Source organism: Tiliqua scincoides, chromosome 7, assembly GCF_035046505.1.
Source record: "Tiliqua scincoides isolate rTilSci1 chromosome 7, rTilSci1.hap2, whole genome shotgun sequence".
In the NCBI taxonomy this organism is placed as follows: domain Eukaryota; kingdom Metazoa; phylum Chordata; class Lepidosauria; order Squamata; family Scincidae; genus Tiliqua; species Tiliqua scincoides.
This window is the reverse complement of record NC_089827.1, coordinates 18,650,913-18,676,991: the sequence shown is the minus strand read 5'-3', so window position 1 is coordinate 18,676,991 and position 26,079 is coordinate 18,650,913. Positions and strand designations below refer to the sequence as shown.

General features: G+C 45.2%; 1 protein-coding gene across 2 annotated transcripts in view; it reads right to left on the bottom strand.

The window, feature by feature from the left end:
• Window positions 1-12,113: 12,113 nt before the first annotated feature.
• The window catches only part of TMEM117 (transmembrane protein 117), a 242,335-nt gene continuing 228,369 nt past the window's right edge, over window positions 12,114-26,079 (bottom strand). For both annotated transcript variants that reach the window (XM_066634408.1, XM_066634409.1), the window contains exon 8: window positions 12,114-14,247. In XM_066634408.1, the coding sequence (XP_066490505.1) occupies window positions 13,613-14,247 (635 nt within the window). In that variant the 3' untranslated portion in view covers window positions 12,114-13,612. The remainder of the gene's footprint in view (window positions 14,248-26,079) is intronic.

Genomic DNA, 26,079 nt, shown 5'->3' with positions numbered 1-26,079 from the left:
GAAGTAATCTGGGTTTCAGAATTATTCAACGACAGAGCGTGATGAGAGCTTTACATCTTGCAATGAGAAACAGGAGAATATTAATAAATGATCCATGGTCTGGGTGTGATGGAATGTTGAAAATCCAGCGTCTGTTTTTCCTGGGCTGACAAACATTCAATAGTAAGGTGGAAGATATATCACTGCCCAGAAGCACCTGTTGACAGGGCCATCTTCTCATGTTGCATCCCTGCTCTACATCCCAAGAGGGGGAAAGAGGCATCCCAAATACAATTGGGATTGCTTCTTGCTTTGGATAAAGTTTGCTGCAATTTAAGGGAGGCTTTGAAATTCTTTTCCAGGGCATACTTATCTAACCGACATGGTTCTGGGAAGCAATGCCAGTGCTATATCACCAGGGGCCCCAGAGCTCAGCACTGCATGGGCTGCCATGATGTCCCCACTCACCCTGTCATGGCCCACTGCTACTGAGGTTTCAGTACCAATGAGAATGGCTAAACCAGGTGGGGCCTCTGATGGGTCTTCACCCTTGGCCGGGGCCCAACCTGTCCAACCAATGGTGCCACCCCTGCATGGAAAGGTCCTTAACATGGCCTAATCCCACCTTCTAGGCTGGGGTATTCAATCAGAGCTCAGAGGTGGAACTTCTGAAAGGCCATACAGAATAAATTACAATATCAAAACGCACAGCCAAAATGCAGTGGCATCGCTAGGGTTGGTGTAACCCTCATTAACTTTATTTATTTATTTATTTATTTATTTATTTAGCTTAATGTATAACAGTACAGGTCACCCAACAAATCAGTCCCCCCCCCCCCCCCAAAAAAAAAAACAACCATTGGCCAACTTGATGACACTCACATAACTGAATAAGAGTTCTAGAATTAGCTCTAATACATGGAAATGAGAGCTGACTCATACTAACTCCTTATTGGTTCCCTGCTGCATCATAACAACACCTCATTGGCTCTCAGAACAATGAGTCTCATTGGTCAGTTTTGAGTTAAGAAAATCCACTTTCTGTTACATACGGCAGTTGTGTTTTGTTTTTCTGGTTATTTGGCTATAACTTTTGATAGAATACAGATATTTTGACACGGTTGGTTTCATTGCATTCTGTATTAAATTACGCATTGAATACATGATAGAATTATTCACACACACCCCCCCCCATGCGAGTGTCACCTATTGTGGTCTGCACCCTTTCTACACCACCAGTGATGCCACTGTGTGGATTAAGAGCCCAATCCTATGCAAGTCTACTCAGAAGTAAGTAAGTAACTGGCCCATCTCACCCCAGCAGTGTCTGTTCTGGTGGCTGTCTGCTGGTATTCATTTGCATCTTTTTAGATTGTGAGCCCTTTTGGGACAGGGAGCCACTTAGTTATTTGATTTTTCTCTGTAAACCGCTTTGTGAACTTTTAGTTGAAAAGCGGTATATAAATACTGTTAATAATAATAATAATAATAATAATAATAATAATAATAATAATAATAATAATAATAAGAATAAGAAGAAGAAGAAGAAGAAGAAGAAGAAGTTCCAGTGTAGTCAATGTGGCCTACTTCTAGATAAGTGTGGATAGAATTGCAGCCTAATAACCCAATCCTGAGCTGCCCAGGGTGCGGGGCTGCAGTGACACAGAAAATGCTCCGGGTAGCTGCTGCTGGCTCCTCGGGAGAAGGGGACTTTCCTCCCCTTCCCCCCAGGTACAGCAAGTAGCCATGCAATGGGCTACTCGATTCTCCACCAGCCAAAAGTTTGGTGGAGGCTCTGGATCTGGTGGATCTCCCCGCCTCCCCTCTACCTGGAACGCCACCTTTCCACCCGCTTCCCCCCTCCTCGGAACACTTCCTCCCCACCTCTCGCCCCTACTTACTTCACGGCTGCTCAGCGGTCTGCGTGATCACTGAGTGGTGGAGCTCTTTAGGCCACCCAGTACTAGCCCAGCATCAGCCAGCACTGGGCTAGCACTGGTTCTCGCTGGGCAGTAGGGCCCACAAACGTGTCTTACGGCACGTTTGTGACAATGTGTGCCAGTGGTAAGCAGGTGCACACTATTTAGGATTGGGCAGCGTATCTACAATGTGAACACACAGGAGATGAGCCCAGTCCACATGGATCTCTTGCGCACATGAATTATGCTCTTATGCAACTCCCATTCATTCCAGTGGCATGAGCGCCTGGTATTTTATGGCCATGCTCTCTATCCTTTCACCAGTAAGGGACAAAATGAATTGAGTAAAAGTTTTACAATAGTAGAAAACGTCGTCATCTCAATAAAATGTCACACAAACAAACAAGTACATTGAGAAGGTTTGCCTCTGCCGTAACTATAGAAACACAGGATCAATGATTATGGAAAGTGAGCTGTACTTACAGGAACTACTCAAAATGACAGAGAAGATAAAAGCAGCATTCGTTGTGAGCTGCACCAACTGGCAAAGCGGTTATGATCAAGCGGTAATGAAAGCCACGGACATCCTTTATCATCTGGAACAGCTTTATGTCTTACCAATTTGGAAGGCATGACGTGTGTGTCGTCTTCTCTCCCAAGAGTTGCTGCGTTAAACAAGATTTATTCTATCATGTTGTTGCCATCTTGGTACAATGCTCTATAAGCCCACCTAAACAAACCAAAGAGGGGCCACTTCACACCCTGGGGGGAAAAAAATATTCCCAAGCCCCCAAACACCTTCAGGCAGGAAATAATTTGCAAGTTGTATACGAAGCATCTTCTTCCTTAGCAGTCACCTGGTGCATTTCAAGTGTTCCAAGAGCTTCATGTAAAATAAATCGGTCAAGCTCCATGTCAGGTAGGATGATGTAGGTAGGACACAGCACCGGATGTGTGGCAGTGGCTCTCCTGGATTCTCTGGCAGTGGAAAGCTGGCATGGGAGGTTTGCGTTGGGTGGGGGGAGTAATGGGGCAGAAAGGAGGAAGATCATGGCAACCAGAAGTCATGCTGGGGGAGGGCAGGGTGTGAATCGTAGTCATAATGGCACTGCTAATAGCCCACGTTCCTGCTTGGTTTCATTCCCAGAACCCCTGCAGATACCAAAATCCACAGATGTTGGAGTCCACTGATTTTGTGGGTTTCAAGCCACACTGATCGGAAGTGTGCTCAGTTTGGGTCCGGAGGTCATTCTGAAAGGGACTTTTTCTGGTTTTCAGCTGAAAAGCCAGCAGTTGTTCTTTTTGGCCCTCAGAAGCAATCAGAAGGGCCTCCAGACCTTACCAGAACTGGTTGTTAAGTTCTGGTTGGTAAGTTCTGGTTGGATTCTGAGGGATACAGTTGGCCCACCCTGCAGATTCAGAACCCACGGAAATTCAAATCTGCAGGTACTGAACCCATGTATACTGCGGGCCGTTATAGGACACTGATATTTTCCTAGTATTTCCCTAAGCAAAAGAATATTTGCCTTTGAGTTTTAAAACAGAGGAAGACTGATTATTGCAGGGTAAATTACCATCTACAAAAGCCTTAACAATATTTCTTTCTTTATTAAAATATTTATATCCTGCCTTTCCAGAGCTCAAGGTGGCTACCAAATTCATATTCAATTCAACCCAATCATCATAAAACACCATAAAATACATAACAGTAAAAGTAGCAATCAATAACATTCCAAAGCACATATCCCATAAATCACCTAAGCAGCAGAGAATAGAATGTAAATCAATAACAATATAAGCTACTAAAAGCAAGCTTCCAAAATAAGATAGCCAAAGGCACATTAAAACAATAAAATATAGAACATGGAGGGAGTGAGGCACATATGTGGAGTTTTGGTTTGAGAACAAGGGTGTTATAAGCATGGCTCTCTTTTCCTCTGTGAAACACTGAAAGACATATCTGAATCAGGGATAGAGATGTTTGCAAAAAACTGCATACAGCAAGGGTTATAATAAGAAATTGCAATGCATAAGCAGGGGAAGAACTGATTAGAAAGGGGACTGCAGCCTCAATGGTGAGCTGAAGGTTAAGGGTGCAATCCTAACCCCTTATGCCAGCACTTTCCAGCACTGACATAAGGGCAATGCAGCTCTGAGGTGAGGGAACAAACATTCTCTTACTTTGAGGAGGCCTCCGTGAGTGCCACCCAACTGCAGGATGCTGCACACGTCCCATTGGCACCGCTATGCCAGGGCTGGAAAGCACTGACATAAGGGGTTAGGATTGCACCCTAAATGTATTGGGGTTATGGCTCCATTCTATCCTTAGTTTGGAACTGGAACTTGCATTCCACTGTGGCAAATGCATTAGTGCTCCTGCACATGGTGTGCTGCTGCCAGGAGGTTCGGATCTACCTAGGGTTAGCGGGTTAGTGGCTTTGCTCGCCTGCCACCATGGAGCCCAGCTGATGCCAACCCAGGCAGATATAGGGCAGGGAAGGGGATGTTTGGGGGAGGTTCAGGGTGGGGAGTGGGTGGGGAGTGGACCTGCATCAGGATCCAGTCTCTGCCCATCAACTCACCTTCTTTCTCTCCTTGAGCTTGTACCAGCTATATAGCTGACATAGGACTGATGAGACCAACTGACCACCAGAAGGCCTACCAAGGGGTAAGCAAGGTAAACTCCCTTGAGCCTGTCAACAGGTGCAGTAGAAATGTTATAAGAAATAGATGTGTGTATTTCATGGACCAGGACCTTGCTGCAAAGCAAGAGGGGGGCAATTTGGAATGAAAATGCAATGGTCATGCTTAACTCCTCCAATCTACAGCTCAGTTTGCATAATATGCAAATTAGACTATCCAGCGTTATTGCACTGGAATATGGCAACACTAAAAGAAACCTGTTAGCCACAGTTCGATGCAGTTTCAGTTGGTTGAAGCACCCAAAATCAGAGCAGTACTGTGGCTTCCTGGTTCAAATAGATTCTTTAAACACACACATACACACCACCCTAATTTATAGGTTTGTTGGTGCATGTCATTACATGGTGCGCAATCTCAAATGAAAATTGATAACAATAGCATAGGAATTCGTTTTGATTAACAGAAATTAATTATGGGCTGAATATGAATTGGTAATTTCTGAAATTATGCCTCAGGGAGCCTTCTTAATATTGATTATCTTTTCCTTCCCCAAGAGCTTCAAAGTCATCAAATTAATGGATGTTACGAGTGTGCCTAGTTCAACAACAAAATTCATGAATAATTCTGAACGCTGACTCAAGGTGATTGATTACGGGGGTTATGAATTGAAGAGATAAATGACTTCTTCAATATGCAAATACAATACAAGGCAATAAACACACACTGGTGCATATCAGTGCAAAACAATAATTGTAATTAACTTCAGTGTCACAGACAATCTACCTGATATATGTTTCAGCTGAAATGCCACTTTCTGCTGCCAGTTATCCTGTAGAATTAACCCTATGATACCGTCCCAAAGCAGAACCTACAAAATATAAACTCCCACTCCAGCTGTGATTGTGCACAAGGTGGTTTTGCAGTAACTTCCCAATCCTAGCCCCCACCATTGAAGTCATGCTGATAGGGCAGGGGTGCTCACACTTTTTTGGCTCGAGAGCTACTTTGAAACCCAGCAAGGCCCGGAGATCTACCAGAGTTTTTTTTTACAATGTTCGCGCCATCATAACATATAACATTTATATGTACAATGTTTGTACTCATGTATATGTACTCATTTTGCCTCGCGATCTACCGGTAGATCGCGATCCACCTATTGAGCAACCCTGCGATAGGGCGTGCATTGCATCCCATGGGGGGGGGGCAGGAATTGGGAAGCCTGCAGGAGGCAAGCAAAAGTTTTTTACCTCCCCCCCCACTAGGGTGCCTGAAACACTATGGGTCTCCTCAGATCTACGGCAGCAATTTGCTGATGTAAGTCCGAGAAGAGAAAAGGAACGGTTTGGTTTGGGAAAGGGGATAAGATCTAGCACAGGGGTCTCGAACTCATTTCATACAGAGGGCCGAACAGCATTCATCATACCCGCTGAGGACCAGAAGTGATGTCAATGGGCAGGAAGTGATGTCATTAAACAGGTCATAACCAAAAATAAGCACTTTTTCTCAGTTAGGAACTTATTAGTTGCAAATGACAGAAGAGAATGCACACAAATCTTGATCATATTTCAAGATATGAGAGAGCCCAATTTTAATGTGGGCTGCCCTTTCAGCAGTAACACCTCAGCAGCGAGAGCCTGAGGGTCAGATAAAAAAGTTCCATAGGCTGCGTTCGGCCCCTGGGCCATGTGCTCAACTTCCCTGATCTAGAACACACTTGTGTGCCACGGAGATCAATCTTCTTCTTCCCCTCCCCCTGCTCCACCCCACATCCCGGCGCCCAACTCTTCCAGGAGAATGAGCATTGCAGGAGTGGAACATAAAGCTGCGGTCCAGATAGGGGGTGCATTTTCCGAATGCAGCAGTCACAACTTTGGGCTCTGCTGCTTTAGAATATTATTAATCTAGTGCTGGCAGCTAAGAATTCATCTGAATGAACAGGCTTCATGGGAGTCTGAAGAGCATCTCAGCTTCCAGAGAGAGAGAGAGAGAGAGAGGGAGAGAGAGTCAAAAATGAATGGAAAGAAGTGGGGGGTTGAATGTCATCTGCAGAGAAGCCATTTGGATGCCAAGAAGCCGCGCCAACCGTGGAGGATGGCTGCAGGAATCTGATAAGACCCTTTTCATTCATTGCCCCTTTCACAGTTTCTTTTATCAAGGGACTAGAGCCGAGCATCTGAGTCTAAGCATTATTAAAGGCCTTGTCTGAATCAAAACCTGTCTTGTAAATAGTTCTTCTGTGCAACACTCATGACAGACAAGAGTCATCTAAGGATGGAGAATGTGAACAATTCAGTGGGTTGTTGCTGTTTTGCTCCCACGTTTTTTTTTTTCTAAACCCATCGGGGAGGTAAGTGTCATCTCTGATTGGATCCGCTTCTGTGAGGCTGGCGGTATGCAAGCTGTCAAGCCCTTCAAAGTCATCAACAGGCAAAATGGAAACAGAAGGTTGTCAGTTGCGGAGAGAGCAATGCGCGGATGCGTTTTTAAAAGTGCATCTCTGCTGAACTTTCCTCGCCAAGGACGTGGGCACGCAATCGAGATCAGGAAAGGTGATTCCCTGAGGGTATTACCCTAAGACCACGGACCATGTCCACAGGAACAGATAATTCTGCAATGTTCTCACCATGGTGAGTCCTATAGTACTTCAGATGGCAGGTGGGAGTTGAAATGATTTCTCGACATGCAAGAATTTCTTGGACACAGAAGACTAAATGCTGGGGGGGGGCAGTTTTCTATGTGCAGGAAAAATTGTGTGCAGGAGCTTTCAAGTGTGTGAACCTCCACTTGCAGTCTTAAGTGATGTAACATTGGCACAGGTTGGCATTGGGAACTAGGCCTGAGTTACACCCCTTCAATGGATCATTCAGAAGTTACATTAATTTTCCTTGTGAATGCTACCCATGGATGGACAGCTGTGGCGCTCAGAGATTAGGCAGTACAGATCGGCTCTCCTTATCCATGGGTTCGAGACTTACTGTAGGTCCCAATGAACCTCTGGAGGGTTCCACCAGACCTCCTAGACATGACTGGAAGTGCCTTCCGGTTACACCTGGGAGATGTTCTATGGGGAGGTTGAGGAGAGACTTCTGAGATGCACTTCTGGTGTGGCGAAAAACTGTGCATGGCCTCCCCCCGCCTCAGAACATCACAAGATGTGACTAAAACCACTTCCGGTCACATCCGGAGGTCCTCTGAACCCTCTCCCCCCAAGAATATCAGTATCTGTGGGTTCATTACTGGGGGTGGGGTTGGGGAATGGATCCCACATGGATAGCGGTGGCCAACCTGTATATTCTTTAGCATTCTTTTCTCACTTTTAATTCTTATCTTGCTTACAATAAAATCTAGTCAGAGGAGGGTTCTCCCCTCCCATTACCTGACTAATTAATGATAACAAGCCCTCAAGTCTTTTTTGATGAGTCATCAAAACCCTTGTATAAGAAATGGCTTGTAAATATTTTATCTTGAATGGAAGACTGGGGCTGCAATTCAGGAATAAACACAGCCACATAGTTTTACTATAGTCTAAAGAAATGTGTGACCCTGTAAGGAGAACTCTTTTTCCATTTAGAAACAGCAACCCTCCCCTCTCCTCTATCACAAAATACTTTGAAAGGGAGAAGGCCCTCTGTGCATATCAGTACACAGGTGAAGCAGTAATACTGCTCTAAAAAAAGCATTGTGTGTAGGATGACTTGTGTTCAAGTACAGTCAATTCTTGTTATCAATGCACTCAGAGTCCCACGAGACCACTCCAGTTCCATGAGACCCATGAGGTGTAACTCACATTGCATCATCTGGTGCCCCAGCCATTTGCTCCATCTGCAGTCATTCTTAAGCTATCTGTGGCCATTCTAGAGGTCTTTGCACCATTCTGAAGCTATCTGCCACTGGCATTCCTGAACAGGTTAGCTACCCCTCCCCATAACTCCATTGATCCCATAGAATCATTGATGATTCTGTATCCACTGATTCAGTATCTGCTGGGTTTTCCAGGAATTGAACCCAAGCAGATAAGGTGAGTTGACTGTAAATGGGTTAATGGGCTCACTGAATTAGGATCCTCTGTCAGCCAGATCAACCTCTGATGACATAAGAACATAAGAACAGCCCCACCGGATCAGGACATAGGCCCATCTAGTCCAGCTTCCTGTGTCTCACAGCGGCCCACCAAATGCCCCAGGGAGCACACCAGATAACAAGAGACCTGCATCCTGGTGTCCTCCCTTGCATCTGGCATTCTGATACATAGACCATTTCTAAAATCAGGAGGTTGCACATACACATCATGGCTTGTAACCCATAATGGATTTTTCCTCCAGAAACTTGTCCAATCCCTTTTAAAGGCATCCAGGCCAGATGCTGTCACCACATCCTGCGGCAAGGAGTTCCACAGACCAACCACACGCTGAGTAAGGAAATATTTTCTTTTGTCTGTCCTAACCCTCCCAACACTCAATTTTGGTGGATGTCCCCTGGTTCTGGTGTTATGTGAGAGTGTAAAAAGCATCTCTCTATCCACTTTATCCTTCCCATGCAGAATTTTGTATGTCTCAATCATGTTCCCCCTCAGGCGTCTCTTTCCTAGGCTGATGAGGCCCAAACGCTGTAGCCTTTCCTCATAAGGAAGGTGCCCCAGCCCAGTAATCATCTTAGTCGCTCTCTTTTGCACCTTTTCCATTTCCACTATGTCTTTTTTGAGATGTGGCAATTAGAACTGGATGCAATACTCCAGGTGTGGCCTTACCATCAATTTGTACAACGGCATTATAATATAAGCTGTTTTGTTCTCAATACCTTTTCTAATGATCCCAAGCATAGAATTGGCCTTCTTCACTGCCGCCGCACATTGGGTCGACACTTTCATCGACCTGTCCACCACCACCCCAAGATCTCTCTCCTGATCTGTCACAGACAGCTCAGAACCCATTAGCCTATATGTGAAGTTTTGATTTTTTTGCCCCAATGTGCATGACTTTATACTTTCTTACATTGAAACGCATCTGCCATTTTGCTGCCCATTCTGCCAGTTTGGAGAGATCCTTCTGGACCTCCTCACAATCACGTCTGGTCTTCACCACTCGGAAAAGTTTGGTGTCGTCAGGCCATGAACCAGCCACATACAATAGTTTTCCATGTGTTTGCATGCTCAGGAAAATGGCAAAACCAGGACATTTATCAAGCCTTTGGTGGGCAGCCATATATGTCTGGTGAGTGTACTGGAATCAAGAAAGATATTGTATGGAGACAGGATGTGGTGTCTGCAGTGGCCCTTTGCCCTGGTGAATCTGGGAAACACAGGGTTAAAGCCTGGGCTTTCAGCAGAGGATGTGCTGCACAGCTGCAGCCAGTAGAGGCATCGAGGTCATTACAAGGATAAAAGCAGCAGCTGGAGCAGTGAGAGTTGGTGGGTTGTAGCTGGAGAAAGAGCGGAGGAGGAGACTTTCTGGCACACTGATGGACAATGAACTGGCATGCTGACTGATGGACGGACGGACAATGAACTAGCACACTGACTGATGGACTGGTGGATGGACGGACAATGAACTGGCACATTTTTTTTAATACAGGTATTTCTATACCGCCTTTCTTGGTCCTCAGATTTCTCCTTAGACTTTATTCAAGGCGATTTACACAGGCAGGCAATTTAAGTCCCCGTAGGGATTTTTACAATTTGAAAGAAGGTTTCTATCTTTCAAGAAACCACAACATTCAGATGTTTCTTTCTGATCTGGTCGCAACATTCTGGCCTCCATCCTCCCACACTCAGAGCAGATGGAATAGCTCGGCTCAGCCTGTCAGCTGCTTCAAGGTTGCACGGTGCCGGTGGCCTCGAACTGGCGACCTTCGGATGTTAGGACATTGACTGATGGACTAGCTGAGGAACTAACCAAACAGAGACTGCGGAGTGGTGGTGAGCTGAGGTGTCACTGCTGTACCTGAAATAACTTCTGCTTGGAGAACTGGGAGGAGGGACCCTGCAGACTCACAGGCAAGCCACCTACTAGTCACCTTCCTGCTGGTGCTGGGCTGGGGATGAAAAGTAGGTGTATATGCTGCTAGAGCTAGCTTTGCTTGGGCTGGGGTAGGGGCTAATTAGCTTGAAGTGGGAGTAAGTTCTCTAGGTCAAGTTCAGAACAGGAATTAGGCAAAACCGAGTCACAAGCTGAGCAGGCCTCATCTCAATCCAGCCAATTCTCATGGGCACAGAAACTCCAGTGTTCTTGCAGAGATCCCGATCCCTACAAGAATGCAATCATTTCCACTGAGTAAGCACACTCGTGTTCAGATTCACTTGGTGCTTGCCTCAGTGCAGACATGGGGCACGAAGTTGAGGCTCCTGTCTATGGACACATTTGCAGAAAGGCTACTTGTGAAATGGCTTAGCTGAAACGGCTGTAGATAAGTTCCAGGAGTCCTCTTCTCTACATTAAAGATTCTTTTTGACTGTTAATTTGCAAACTTCTAGAAAATCTCAGGATTACTAGATGTTCTGATTACTACTAGACTTGTATGTACTCATCTTGTGGTGGCCTTAAAAGTATTAGCTTGATGTAAGGTCACAGAATTATTCTAACTGTGGGCCAGTGGTTTAATACCCATTCCTTTCAGACCATGTAATCATGTAGGCAGCAAAGGCTCAAGGCGGCCTTTCATTTCCTCTTTACACTTTAATCAACTTAACCGGCCCCATACACTCATAAAAAAGGAAGTGGTTCACAAAAGGATTTTGACATTTTTAGGGTCCCGCAAAGAATGGCGGTTGACAGACCAATCGGCAAAGTGCATGCCTGTCTGTCAAATGCACCTCTATGACAGCATTTGCCATTAGGTGGAAAGCAAAGGTAATCATGTCCTGTTAAATGGCAAAAAAGAACATCTCTGTGTTCTCATAAGCAGAGGGCATGCTTTAGAATTTAGATCTGATATTTTCTACAGCCTGAACAAGTTCCCACTTACCAAGCACTAATGAGAGTTATAATTTCTAAGGGCTCAAAATTCGGTGTGATTAAAAGTTTCCCTTGATGAAATATTAAATATTCTGTTGGCAAAGTGGACGGTACTGGTATGACTGTAATCCTGATGTCTATGTGGTTTTTCTTCCCCGAGAGTGAGAAGTATATATGATTCCAACAGCCTCATGCCCAGACTTTCTGTGCCAGCAAAAACAAGCTTAGAATGGGGCACATCTATCATAAGAACAGCTCCACTGGATCAGGCCATAGGCCTATCTAGTTCAGCTTCCTGTATCTCACAGTGGCCCACCAAGTGCCTCAGGGAGCACACAAGACAACAAGAGACCTGCGTCCCAGTGCCATCCCTTGCGTCTGGATGCATCACAATGCCAAAGCATCACTCACAACTCTGACATCGTCTCAGTGTGACAAGGCCATGATGGCAGAATTTCAAGCTCATTCTTGGCAGCAAATATGTGGGAAGGGGGCTTCAGTGAATAAATGAAATATACATACATACATACCTCAACAAGAGGAGGCTCCAGCCATGTGCTTATCGGTTGCTGCACGTTTATTAAACTTGGATCTCAAGAGAGAAGTAATAAATGCATGGTTCAATTATGCATGCTAATTTTAGCATGAGGCCAATTTACAAAGCAGGCAGATCAAAACAAAAGACACATGTATCAGGAGATGACTGGGAAACGGCAATTGTTATTGCAGTATCTGGGTCTACTTTTGAAGCTGATGACTCATTGAGAGCAGGCTACAGATGCTTGCTCGAAGAAAGCAGTGGACCAAACTAAATTCTGGGATAAAGAGGCATGGCAGAAGACAAATACAGTTGCTCTTGGTTTGATGGTTTTGGATTTTCTTTTTTTTTATTAGTGGACACAGTGTTTAATTCTTCAAAGTAACAAAACAACACAAAACTTGTTATTCTATTTCATGCATTCACACTCCTCACACCACTTCCCCATTGCTCGAGCCCGTTTTTGTAGTGGCATGGCGCACATCTCATCCTGACGTATCCTAATCCTTATTTACATCCAAGTTCACAAATACGGCAGATGATAGACATGAGCACTCCCAATATTGACTCTTTGGCTTTGTGCATAGGTTTCAGTTGATGGTCTGACTGGGTTTTAACCTTTTGCTCCTAAAAAGGTGAAGGGCAGGGTTTTTAATCAAGTAGCAATTTATCTCTAATTATGAAAGAAACATAATTAGGCATTATCACCTAATTGCAATTACTGGTGGAGCAAGTCACATGTTCCGAAGCAGTGACCCATGCTGTGTTATTGCTCTGAAGTGATGGTGTTATGAATCTGGTTTTCTGGCTGGCAGGCAGCCAGGAATATTAAAAGGTAATCAACATGCTTCTTTGAAGTCCAGCTGTCAAAGTCACAGACTCTACAGATCAGTAAAAAAAAGAGACTTTCACTGCCACACTTATGAGATACATTCCGCAGTCACATCACTCTTGTGTTGATTCCATTCCCACCCAGTGCAGTTCTACATCAAGGGTAGACATCATATTGTCTATTGGGTGCACCAGAACTTCCAAGGTTTTCCACCATGGCCAGGGGGAGGGGGGAAGGAAAGGTGTGCCCCACAGTTTACAGCTTCTAGGCTCTAGGACGGGTGGAGAGAGTCTGGGGTGAGACTTAAATTGACAAAGTTCAACTTGAGGGCCACACATTGCCTTTCCTAGTTCTAAATAACTGTATTTAGAAGAAAATGGCCCTTGCAAAACAGCTGAAAAGAATGGGTTCACACTCTTCTAAATGTTCGAGTTAGAAAGACAATTAAATGTTTCAAGGCACCACCGAAGTAGTATTTTATACCTGCAAGTAGTCATCTAGTACACTATTGCAATTTTTAGAAGCAATCTATAAAGGAATGTTTGATATAATACAATAGGCACAAGTCATTATAATATAAATAGAAAACAAAGTCATAGAAAAAGCATGTTGAGCACCATTGTGGTATAAGTTGTCTCTCTTTTTGTTGTTCTAAAGACTACGTAAACTGTCGCTCCCTCCCCCCCAAAATAACAGTGAATTCTCACAATAATTGCTTGCTTTGATCTTTCCATGAGAGTCATTACTAAGTTCAAAGATTATTCTTAGGTACAGATGGCTCTCTTATGGGCTTCAGTGGACTTGGTTGATCATTTAAGTGTGCATGCAGGTTTTCAGATGTTAAGAGGGATGAATTGAAAACAATCTCACTCAAGTCTGATTTGATGGATATCAAATGTGGGTCTTCGAGGCTTAAAGGCTCCTCGACTAAAACCTGCGTGTTCTCCCGTGTCATTCCCACATCTGATGGCGATTTCCTTTTCATGCGTGTGTAGGATTTGTCAAGGTTCTCCATGCCTTGATCAGTTTTCTGAAATCGTCCAAAGAACCAGATGAAGAACCCAAATAAAGCAAAAGCCAGTAAACTCGGAATGAAGGCCAGGCATTTGACATCGAGGCTTGCACCAATGTATCGACTATGTAGAAACATGTCCCCTTCAGCATAGGTTCTGTTGGTCAAAGGATTCGTGTGGTTTGACCGCCATTCCCAAGACAGGTGGGTTCTGTTGAGATCCTTCAAACTTTCTGCGTCTTCCACAGTGTAGATCTTCTGCCCAGGACCAATATACTGACCATATTCATGTGGTTTGTAAAATATTTGATTCTTCCACATGTTCAGATCCAAGATTAAAACAAGGAATATGATTCCATAGTTGAACCATTTACCTGTATCAGAAAGATAAGGAAAATGCCATCATTGGACAATTCCTGTTTACAAGTACGGCAAATGAAACGGACCAGGAAAAGTCACTCTGAAAAACTAGAAAAAGTCCTTCTCAATTAATTGGCACAATGAAGTTTTAATTAAATTCTCTGGGAGTGAGATCTGTAACTAAATAATTTTTACGATTTCAGACTGAAGGCTTGTAATAAATCACTTGGGGAGGCAAGCCCAGTAGTACAACAAATGGAATTCACACAACCATTTGCAGGTGACCTGTGGATTAAGCCATTAGAAGATGTGGTGTAGATCAATAAATCTAAAGAGCAGCTTTTGGGGGATTTTTAAAATAGTTATATAAAAATCCTTCCTGAAAAGCAAAGGCCATGGCTCACAGAACATCTTACAAGTCACTAGTGACTGAACACTCATTCATTCTGAATTGATGTTATTGTTACTGTGGTAGTGGCTGGGTTTTATGGAACTTGGACTAATGAGATCAAGAGGCCAAGGTATTATACATTCAAGCAGTAGATTAGACACTTGAAGTAATAGTTATTGGAAAACGATCACAGTTGTGATATGCTGTTATTGTGCTGCAGTTCTTGTGCTTGATGTTTGTGGATATAGTTGGACATTTAGGGAGCAATCCTACCTGGCACTTGGGCTGATGCAAGTCCCTTGCGCCAGCCTGGGAGTGTCACAAAATGCCATAAAGCACTTTTGCGCCACTCTGAGGGGGGACAGGCCAGTGCACAGATGTGCGCCAGCTTTCCTGTACCAATGTGGGCCCTGGGTAAGGTGAGTTGCGTTGGCTGAGCTCAGCCAATGCAGGGGTCTGACGGGGCAGGGAGGAGGTGGGAAGGAGGCGTTTCAAGGTGGGGGGAGGACAGGCAGTGGGTATTCCTGGGGCAGGCAGGGAGTGGGAGGTAGGGCCAGGATCTGGCAGTTATGCCAGATCCTAGCCCCATTCCGGGGTAGCGCAGGGCAGCCCCTGGCTGTTCCGTTGTGCTCAAATCTGCACCACCTCATCAGGTGTAGACCCACTGGGGCCACTGTAGGGACTAAGGGGAAAGTTTCCCCTTCCCTCAGACTGCGCTGCTTGTAGCCCCAAATGCGCGCTGGATGTAGCGCAGGCCCACTGGCCTGCCTGTTTCCAGCGCAAGTTAAGATTGCGCCCTGAACATTTTCATCTTATGTGCCCTTCAACATATCTCCTCTTTTTCCTTTCCTTATTTCCCTTTTCACTGTCACCATTCCACCAACGCCATATCTTGGGTGCAGCCCGAGGGACATATGTCCTGGGTGCTATGGCAGGTGCACGCATGACTGCCCCCAGGCTCTGCCCTATTTACGGAGGAGGCTGGTGGCTTCATGTGCCCTGTTCCTTCTTTGGTGCAGAATCCCAGCCTCCACAGAAAAAGGAACCGGGCATGCAAAGCCACACCAAGTGCCCATCTTCTGGGGAGAATCCGGAAGTGACATCACAATGTCACATGACATTGTGATGTCACTGCCCTGGTACTGGGACCACGTGTTATGCCCTGGCATTCCACATATGACCTTATTTTTCTCTCCTGCTTCCTTCTCTAGTTTGAAGTAGCACTGTTCCAAGTGTGAGTTTGATGACCCTTCTGTTAAAATGCTAACCTGAAGGCTCTCTATTTTCTACTGAGCCAGAGGTGTGCAAGCAGCTTTGGGCCCTTAGCAAGTCTGACAGTCTCCTTTGTTTCATTCTCTTGTCCTTGAATCCCCTCTTGAAGCTCATCCTTATAAAGAAGTCTAAAGGTGTGGCCGCTTTCTTGTTTGCATCTCCAGTAGGGTCTCCTCAACATGCTGCACTGTGACTCTCTCTCAACTCAGTTTCCCCAATCGCAAAGAATATAAAATGCTTCCAAAGCTCCAAAGAGCATTTTGCTGTTTAGTGCTTTGCTAGCATGTTTGCAGACATTCACAGTGTACGCAGATGAACAAAACAGAAACCCCTCTGAGACTTCGGTAACAACTGCTCTGGTTGGATTGCTTTGTTTTTACCTCTGACCTTTCTATTTTTGCCTGCAGGGTCCCGGAGGCTTCTCTGTATCTGGAGTACTGCACTGAATCCAGACATGCAAGAACTGCCTTAGCAGGAGCCATCAACCCCCCAGTTCAGCAGATGACAACCACCAGTGAGTGTCATTTCCATCTCTGGCAGAGATAAAGAAATTTTTTAAATAATCTGGGGTTATTTCACTTACTTCGTCCCAACTTTTCTGGGCATTTCTAGCATAGTGCATATTGATTACCATACTAGCTACTTTATGCTGAATGACCATGGGACTGTATTGTCAGTATCAAATAAGCATTGCAATTACCACAAAATATGTTGCTTTGTAATTAATTGCATTTTCCTGTTACATGTAAAGATGATCCATTTTTTTGAATGAAAAAGAGCTTTAAAATATGCAAGAAGTGAACGAAATATAGATACAAAAAGAATTCTGTAGTTTCTCACACCACTTTATGTCAGTGGTTCCTAAACTTACCTAGGACAGGACGCCCCCACAGCCTCTCCTGGTGCCATCGTCTTGGATCTCACAAAATCTTGTAAGATCCAATGCGGTGGCAAATCTTGTGAGATTTAGGAGCCACCATCTTGGATCTCGTGAGATTTGATGAGTTCCAAGATAGCTCCTATGCTAATGTCAACATAGAAACACCTGTGAAGCCTTCCTGCAATGTTAAAGCTTTTGTCTGTTCTTAAGACTTTTCTAAAACCAAGCAGTTCTTTACCATTCTGTGTGTTTCCATGCTTTAGTCAGACTTTTTAAATGATTCTTTCTTTGCTTATACTGGGCTATCCAGTGACTTTACAGTCTAGGGTCGAGGGTCACCATGCCTCAGTGTCTGGCCCCACTCCACACACTGCTCCCCTCGTCTCCAGAGGGTCCTCTGAGACCAGTAGAGGCAGCGGACATCCATTCATGGCCTCTGCCAGGCTTAGCCTGACAGTGAAAAAGTCACTTCCAGTTTCTCTGTGAAAACGGAAATGATGTTTTTCATGCCTGAAATGATGTTTTTCAGGCATGAAAAATGTTACTTCCGGTCTCGTGGAAAAACTGGGACATCTTTTTCATTGTTGGGCTCGGTTTGAGCCCGGCAGAGGCTGCAGATGTCCGTCTGTGGCCTCCACCGGGCTCAGGGGACCCTCCGGAGACAAGGGAAGCGGCACTCCCCTTGTTACCAAAGAGTGGCATTCGCCTGCATCCACACTTTGACTGAACTGGGGAGGGGGGTTCCAGAACAGACCCTCTGAAAATCTGGGGGCATGCATGTATTTCTGAGCCGATATGCCTACGATTGGGTTACCCAAACTATGGTGTCATGGCTCACTAACACAGATAAATGCCATGTACTGCTAGTTAAGCAGATTTTTTTTTTAAAAAAATCCCATTGAAAGGTGACCTGTTATCTTTTGTGCTGGTCTATTTGAATCCGAACTACATGGACATTTTGTTGGTCCAGACTGCGCTTCTCCAGTGTGGGTGGATACTACACCTAGTTAGTACAGTGTAGTGGATACTACAGCCTAACCCCTGAATGTATTTTAACCAGGAAACCATTTGGAGAATGGATAACCAAACTTACTTTTAAGTCCTACAAATCTCCCTGGGTACCATGGAAACTAGGCTATGCTATGTATTTACATAAACTGCTGCCTAGGAAAGAAAGCACAGACTCTGCAGTGAACCATCTGTCAAGGGAAATCCAGAGTTAAGCAGATGCAAAACGCAAGCAGTCTCTGTGTACCTAGATAAAAGAGAGGATGGAAACGAGACAAAAAATATTTAACATGGACTAAAACACACAATAGCAACTCTAAGGTACAGTGGGATTTTTGCAGAAATCAATACTTTGTTTCAAGCATGAGAGATGTTAGTGAGGCATAAAATAAAAATGGGGCACATTAGGTCAATGAGAAATACACCAGCATTAATATTTCTGATGTTTCTATCATGCTGGTTTTGACAAAGATCTGCTGGACAATGTATTTGCATAATTTTCACTGACCTGTTCCAGGTGTGTAGCTCAATATTTCTTGTACCTATTTTCAGATTTTTGATGCTTTAGTTAAAATGAGTGTCCCCTAATGTGGCACACCAATCTCCTAAGTGCACTCTTAGGCTTATCATATGTGATGCTCAGGGTCACTATGAGATTAATTCCAGACCACACGGCTGGCTTGATAGATTTCTTCAGAATGCATTGATTTGATCTCCATTAATGGAGCAGATTTAACAAGGACTACAATTTGAATAGGATGAAGTGGGCTTTAGGGGTTCCCCCTCCCCAAACACATTACAGGCTGCATACATTTATCTGATCACGTGTTCACAGCCTGCCGTATAGCACATTTATCAATCTGATTTTTACCGAATGCTTGAAGGTGTACGTTTAGCATTCTTTTCACAGATTGATCGTACTGAATTGTGTACCCAGGACAAAAAGCCCACACCCCTCCTAGAGATGGTGAATCTCAGAGGCTTTGAACAGATCCAAAGCAAACTACTGAATCCAAAACAATTCTTAGACATTCTGAAATATAACTGAAGGTATTCTGGGGAAAACAACAACAACAACAGAGTAAATAGATACATTTCCTGAAAGTTGTCAGAAAATGTGACTGGACAGCAGCAGCATAGTTGGTGTAGCAGGCATCCAGAATGGGGGTGATGTGATGATACCATCATGTCACCCCCTGCATCACTGTGTCATCCCCCTGGATCGGTATGTCACCCCCTGTGTTCAGAATGGCTCCGATTTGGAATTAAATAGATATAGGGCAGGAGAGCCTATCTGCATTCTACTCACCATTCCAAGGACTCAGGCAGCAAGCACTGGGCACCCCCCTGCAGACCCACAGAGCATCACGGGGGGAGGAGTGGCCCCTGCACTGGGCTTGCTATGCTACTGGGTCCCTATTTCCCTATAGCAAGGCCAGGATCCATTTCATCATGGATAATTTGAAGTACAGTCCAATAGGAGCCCAAAATGAACTTCCACAGAGGGTTAAAAAAGAATTCCCCAGAGGGAGGATGTCTTGTAAGCTAGGCCTTGCTTAATACTTCATATAAAAAGCAACTACTACAAGATTTTAGTGGAAGAGAAGAGAAGAGAACTGTTCTGTCAGTGTTCTGCATTTGGACTTTCAACCAATGGGCTGAGAACCATAAAGAAGAAGAAAGGCCAGATCACTAGCAGTGCCAGTGCCAGGGTGAAGAGCAGGAATGCCCTCCTCAAATGGCTTTTGTTTTTAAAGTGAAGATGTTGGGGTTTGGGTCTTATGCGGCTGTGGTTCTAAGACAGGGTTGGCCAAACCTGCTTAACGAAAGAGCCGCATACGATAAACTTCAGATGTCTGTGAGCTGCAATATTTAAGAAATATTTGAATTCTTAAATACATTTACTCACTATGAACACTAAACTGTCTTTTTAATCCAGTGGAGTCTCTGCTTATACCCAGTAAATACTTATAAAGCTTGAATTTTTTTATAATGTACCTTTTATATTAATTGTGATGAAAAAAGGAGGTTGGGCGGCATATTTTTGCAAGCCGCACATTATTTATCAAAGATCCACATGTGGCTCATGAACCACAGTTTGGCCATTCCTGTTCTAAGAGAATAAAATCCTCCAGGAAGGCATGGTGGTACAAAGCCTGTGGGCTAGTCCATGTGTGGGGTGAGTGGACAGACTTGGGAAAAAGGGGAAGAAAACATTTTAGGGACTACAGGTGGTGAAAGGGTTGCCTTGTATTTCTGCCAATTGTCTAGTATGTGCCCTTCCTGCTATCCTTTTAATCTGCTGAATGCTCTCCACTGCTCATTGGCAAATGTCGTGATTGAATAATGGCCTTGAGAACTTCCCATGGCCATATAATTAATTTTGCCGATGGACTAAAAAACAGATATATACACATCATATAAAGAAAGCATCCTTTTCAGAGAATCCGTTTGAATCCTGATCTCATATTAACATCTCATTTTAAACATTTTCTTGTTTCCATCCCACCCCCCAGTGTAATTCAATTTAGATAGGGAATCGGCATGTTTCTGCAACTCAAGTAAGCTTAGAAAGTTCTAAAATTTATGAACTGAGCTCCAAAACTAGCATTAATTTCAGAACAGATGGACTAGGCAAAGCCTACCCAACGGGGGCTTCTCATACTGGGCTGGTGCTCTTTATGACTCTTCTAAAGAACGGCACAGAGCTGAGATAAAGCAGGCGCTCGCTCTTCCAGCGATGTGACATGCATTCAAATCGACTGATTTGTCTAGTAAATCTAATAAATAGAACTTATTAATTCTGAGCTGGAAGAAAAAAAAAATCATTCCACAATCCCTATTCATGTGCTCGTTCACCAATTAAATTATGCCCTTCACAAAAATATTCTGATCAATTTATGGAGACTGTGAGAGGGAGGGTGTAGCCAAAAGACACTGGTCAGCCATAGTCTGCCTGCTTTTAAAGCACTCCAAAATGAAAAAGGAACCACAAGTTCCAACTGTCATAGTCATTTATCTCATTGTCAATGGTATTTCCTTAACATCCAAATAATCAATGCCCTTGCAGATTCCTCATATTTCCTCTTCACTGTTGCTTTTGCCTGGAACTGTTTAATCATCCTTGCTTTTCTGACAACAATAGATCTTTATACACCATGGCTTGTACTATTAACCATCATCCATGCTTCACATAACCATCTATTGCTGATGCTTCTGCTATACCAAGTGTGCCTGATGGCTATTTAATTTTAGGCCATAAGTCTTTGCTCCACTGCTGAATGCCAATTTCTTTCTGTCTTCAACAGCAGAAATCAGGCTTGCATACAGCCATCTGATCACTTGCAGGGAGCAAGAATGGGCTTTGGGTGACCAGGCGGCGGAGTTGTTCTAAATGATCAGAAAGGTGGTTCTTTGTTTCTTTCTCACTCTTTCTTCTGGGCCTTTTATGTACTACAAATGAGTGGTATGAACCACAGGAGAAGGAACTGGGTGCACGAAGCAGCCACAGGGAGTGTCCCCTCCTCCGCGGAGAATCCAGAAATGACGTCACTACCTTGGATGGCAGGGCAATCCGTTACAGCTCTGATCATCACAACTCATACCACAATTGCTAGGTATCACAAGATAGTTAATTAAAGCTCAACATTGTCCCATCAGCCACCTGTAAAGTGCTGTATCTGAGCTTTTGATAGGTGGCCTAGGCATTTAGTTTTTTGGAGACAGATGGGAGAGTCCTGCTGGATGAGACCAAAGCAGCACACAACTTAGGAAAGCACAGTGGTGTAGCTAAGGCATCTGGCCCCTGGGGGGCACAAACAGACACTCCCCATTTACAGTATACCAATACACTGGATACCTTGAGGGATGTCTTCGAGGCCTCCAGAAGGCAATTTTGGTTTTTGGTGAAAACCAGATGTGCCTTTCAGAGACCTCTAAGACACCGCCTAAAGGTGTCTTACATACCTGGGGCAGTGTACCCCCCTGATCTCTCTTAGCTATTCCACTGGGATAGCATCCTGTTTCCCACAGTGTCTATCCAGAAGCCTCTGAGAAGTCCACACGCAAGACAGGAAGGTAAAAACTTCCCCACAAGCAGTGCACGTTGACTCAGGAACCATCAGAGCAAAATCTAATTTCTTTTAAGTCCAATGAAGCCAGTGACCATCACATCATTTGGCAGAAAATTCCTTAAGTTAATTGTAGGTTGTGCGATTGTCTGACCTTAATCTAATACCAGTCACTTTGGAACGATTTTGTTCCGGAAAGGCAAAGGATAAATCTGTTAACTAAATTATATAGGATGAGGTTTTGTTTCCCCTCTAAAGGGAAGACTCTCAAAAAGGCTCTTTTCAAAACCAAAACACTCTGGAAATTCAGCTCACCCACCCCAAACATCAGAGACTGCTTTTCAATCCAGTTGAGAGCACTGTGAACAAGAAATCCCATTTATCCTCTTTTTGAGTGCCAGGAACCCTACATCTTTCATTTGGCTGTTGGCTTCTAGGAAAAGAGCCGCTGTTTGTTCCAGGTGGCCTTTTCCAAGGCAGGGGAAAACTTAAGAAAGAGATTCATCACAGATCTTATAAAAGTTGAACAACCTTGCAAATTACAAAATCTGTGACTCCTAAAAACTAATACCTTAAGAGTTATTCTGCAAGGTCTGGTTGGTGCATAAAAACAGCAGATGAGGTGGCAAAACAGTTCTTGGACTGTACCATTTCAGCTGTTTGAGATATGGTATTGGCAACCTTCAGTCTCGAAAGACTATGGTATCGCACTCTGAAAGGTGGTTCTGGCACAGCGTCTAGTGTGGCTGAAAAGGCCAATCCGGGAGTGACAATCCCTTCCACACCGGGAGCAAGTGTAGTCTGTCCCTGGTCTGTCTCCCTGGCTATGGGCCTTCCTTCTTTGCCTCTTAGCCTCAGACTGTTGGCAAAGTGTCTCTTCAAACTGGGAAAGGCCATGCTGCACAGCCTGCCTCCAAGCGGGCCGCTCAGAGGCCAGGGTTTCCCACTTGTTGAGGTCCATCCCTAAGGCCTTCAGATCCCTCTTGCAGATGTCCTTGTATCGCAGCTGTGGTCTACCTGTAGGGCGCTTTCCTTGCACAAGTTCTCCATAGAGGAGATCCTTTGGGATCCGGCCATCATCCATTCTCACGACATGACCAAGCCAACGCAGGCGTCTCTGTTTCAGCAGTGAATACATGCTAGGGATTCCAGCACATTCCAGGACTGTGTTGTTTGGAACTTTGTCCTGCCAGGTGATGCCGAGGATGCGTCGGAGGCAGCGCATGTAGAAAGCGCTCAGTTTCCTCTCCTGTTGTGAGCGAAGAGTCCATGACTCGCTGCAGTACAGAAGTGTACTCAGGACGCAAGCTCTGTAGACCTGGATCTTGGTATGTTCCGTCAGCTTCTTGTTGGACCAGACTCTCTTTGTGAGTCTGGAAAACGTGGTAGCTGCTTTACCGATGCGCTTGTTTAGCTCGGTATCGAGAGAAAGAGTGTCGGAGATCGTTGAGCCAAGGTACACAAAGTCATGGACAACCTCCAGTTCATGCTCAGAGATTGTAATGCTGGGAGGTGAGTCCACATCCTGAACCATGACCTGTGTTTTCTTCAGGCTGATTGTCAGTCCAAAATCTTGGCAGGCCTTGCTAAAACGATCCATGAGCTGCTGGAGATCTTTGGCAGAGTGGGTAGTGACAGCTGCATCGTCGGCAAAGAGGAAGTCACGCAGACATTTCAGCTGGACTTTAGATTTTGCTCTCAGTCTGGAGAGGTTGAAGAGCTTTCCGTCTGATCTGGTCCGGAGATAGATGCCTTCTGTTGCGGTTCCAAAGGCCTGCTTCAGCAGGACAGCGAAGAAAATCCCAAACAAGGTTGGTGCAAGAACACAGCCCTGCTTCACTCCGCTTCGGATGTCAAAAGGGTCTGATGTGGAGCCATCGAAGACAACAGTGCCCTTCATGTCCTTGTGGAAAGATCTGATGATGCTGAGGAGCCTGGGTGGACATCCAATCTTGGGGAGAATCTTGAAGAGGCCATCTCTGCTGACCAGGTTGAAAGCCTTTGTGAGATCTATGAAGGCTATAAAGAGTGGCTGTCGTTGTTCCCTGCATTTCTCCTGCAGTTGTCTAAGGGAGAATACCATATCAGTGGTGGACCTGTTGGCTCGGAATCCACACTGCGATTCTGGATAGATGCTCTCTGCAAGTACCTGGAGCCTCTTTAGTGCAACTCGGGCAAACAGCTTTCCTACAACGCTAAGGAGAGAGATGCCGCGGTAGTTGTTGCAGTCACCCCAGTCACCTTTGTTCTTGTACAGCATGATGATGTTTGCATCCCTCATGTCTTGAGGTACTCCACCTTCTCTCCAGCAGAGACAGAGGATTTCATGCAGCTCAGTGACGATGATCTCTTTGCAGCATTTTAGGACTTCAGCAGGGATGCTGTCTTTTCCAGGTGCCTTGCCAAAGGCAAGGGAGTCCAGGGCCACGTGAAGTTCTTCTAGGGTTGGTTCACTGTCAAGCTCCACCAGCACAGGCAGACACTCAATGTTGTTCAGTGCTTCTTCGGTGACTACATTTTCTCTGGAATATAGCTCAGAGTAGTGCTGCACCCAGCGTTCCATCTGCTGCGCCCGATCCTGGATGACCTCGCCTGTGGCAGACTTCAGAGGGGCAATTTTCCTCTGTGTTGGACCTAGGGCCTGCTTGATACCATCATACATCCCCTTGATGTTGCCCGTGTCAGCTGCTATCTGTATCTCGGAACAGAGCTGGAGCCAGTAGTCGTTAGCACATCTCCTGGCAGTCTGTTGGACTTTGCTGCGAGCAGTTCGGAGGACCTGCAGGTTGCGCTCACTGGGACAGGCCTTGTATGCTGCTTGAGCTCTCCTCTTTTCCTCAATGACTGGTGTCAACTCCTCAGAGTGGGCTTCAAACCAGTCTGCCGCCTTGTTGGTCTTCTTGCCGAATATGGACAAGGCGGTGTTGTAAACGGTATTCTTGAAATGTTCCCATCTGTTGGATGCGTTTGCGTCGACCGGGCCTGGAAGAGATTCCTCAAGCGCTTGTGCAAATTCCTCCACTTTTCTCTGATCCCGGGTCTTGCTGGTATCAATGCGAGGTCTTCCTTCCTTTTTCGTGTGATACAGTCGCTTTGTTTGCAGTTTCACTCTGCTGCACACCAGGGAGTGGTCAGTGTCGCAGGCAGCACCCTGATAACTGCGTGTGATCTTGATGCTGGGAAGGCTGGAGCGTCTGGTGAGGATCAGGTCGAGCTGGTGCCAGTGCTTTGATCTTGGATGTCTCCAAGAGACTCTATGTTGGGGCTTCGTGTTGAAGAACGTGTTGCTGACACAGAGACCATGATGACAGCAAAACTCTAGCAGGCGTTGGCCATTTTCGTTCATCCTCCCAGTGCCAAACTGACCTAAGCAAGTGGGCCATGAACTGTTATCAGCATCAACTCTAGCACTGAAATCGCCGAGGATGAACAATGGCTCTTTTACAGGGATTTTCTTGACAGTGGTGGCCAGGTCATCATAGAATTTGTCTTTGGCTTCTGCTGGAGACGACAGAGTCGGTGCATAAGCACTGATGAGAGTGACAGGTCCTGCTGATGACTGGAGCTGCAGGGACAAAATTCTTTCACTTCCCACAGTAGGTGGGATGATGGATTTCAGCAGGGTATTTCTGACCGCAAAGCCAACGCCATGTTCCCTGGTTTCGTTTGGTGGTTTTCCCTGCCAGAAAAATGAGAAATTTCTCTCCTTGACAGATCCGGAATCTGGCAGCCTAGTCTCTTGAAGGGCGACGATGTCCATCTGCAGTCTGCTCAGCTCCATGTCGATGACGGCTGTTTTGCGTGCGTCGTCTATTTCTTGCAGGTCATCAGAGAAGCCAGGTGTCATTGTCCTAACGTTCCAGATGCCCAGCTTTAGGGCAGTAGTTTTCTGTTTTCTGTTGCATGGTGCAGAGTTGTCGATCCGCTTGTCGGTTTTCACCCTAAACCCCACACACCCCATGAGGTTAACGGACCGTGGTGAGGCAACACCTTACTGGCTGGGGACTGCCCAGCTTAAGGCGGGCGGTAGCTGCCCAATGAGATGCAATGATCTCTCCCACCGTCGGAAGCAGCCCCTGGCGTCATGCTCTACGCCAATCGAGCAAAGACTTATAACCGGTAAACTGCTGCTTCCCGTGTTGTGCCGACGACGTATGGCGAAGTTGGAGTGTCCTCTCCAGTGCGCGAAGCCTGGGTAAAGAAGGTATGGAGGATAGGCTGTTAC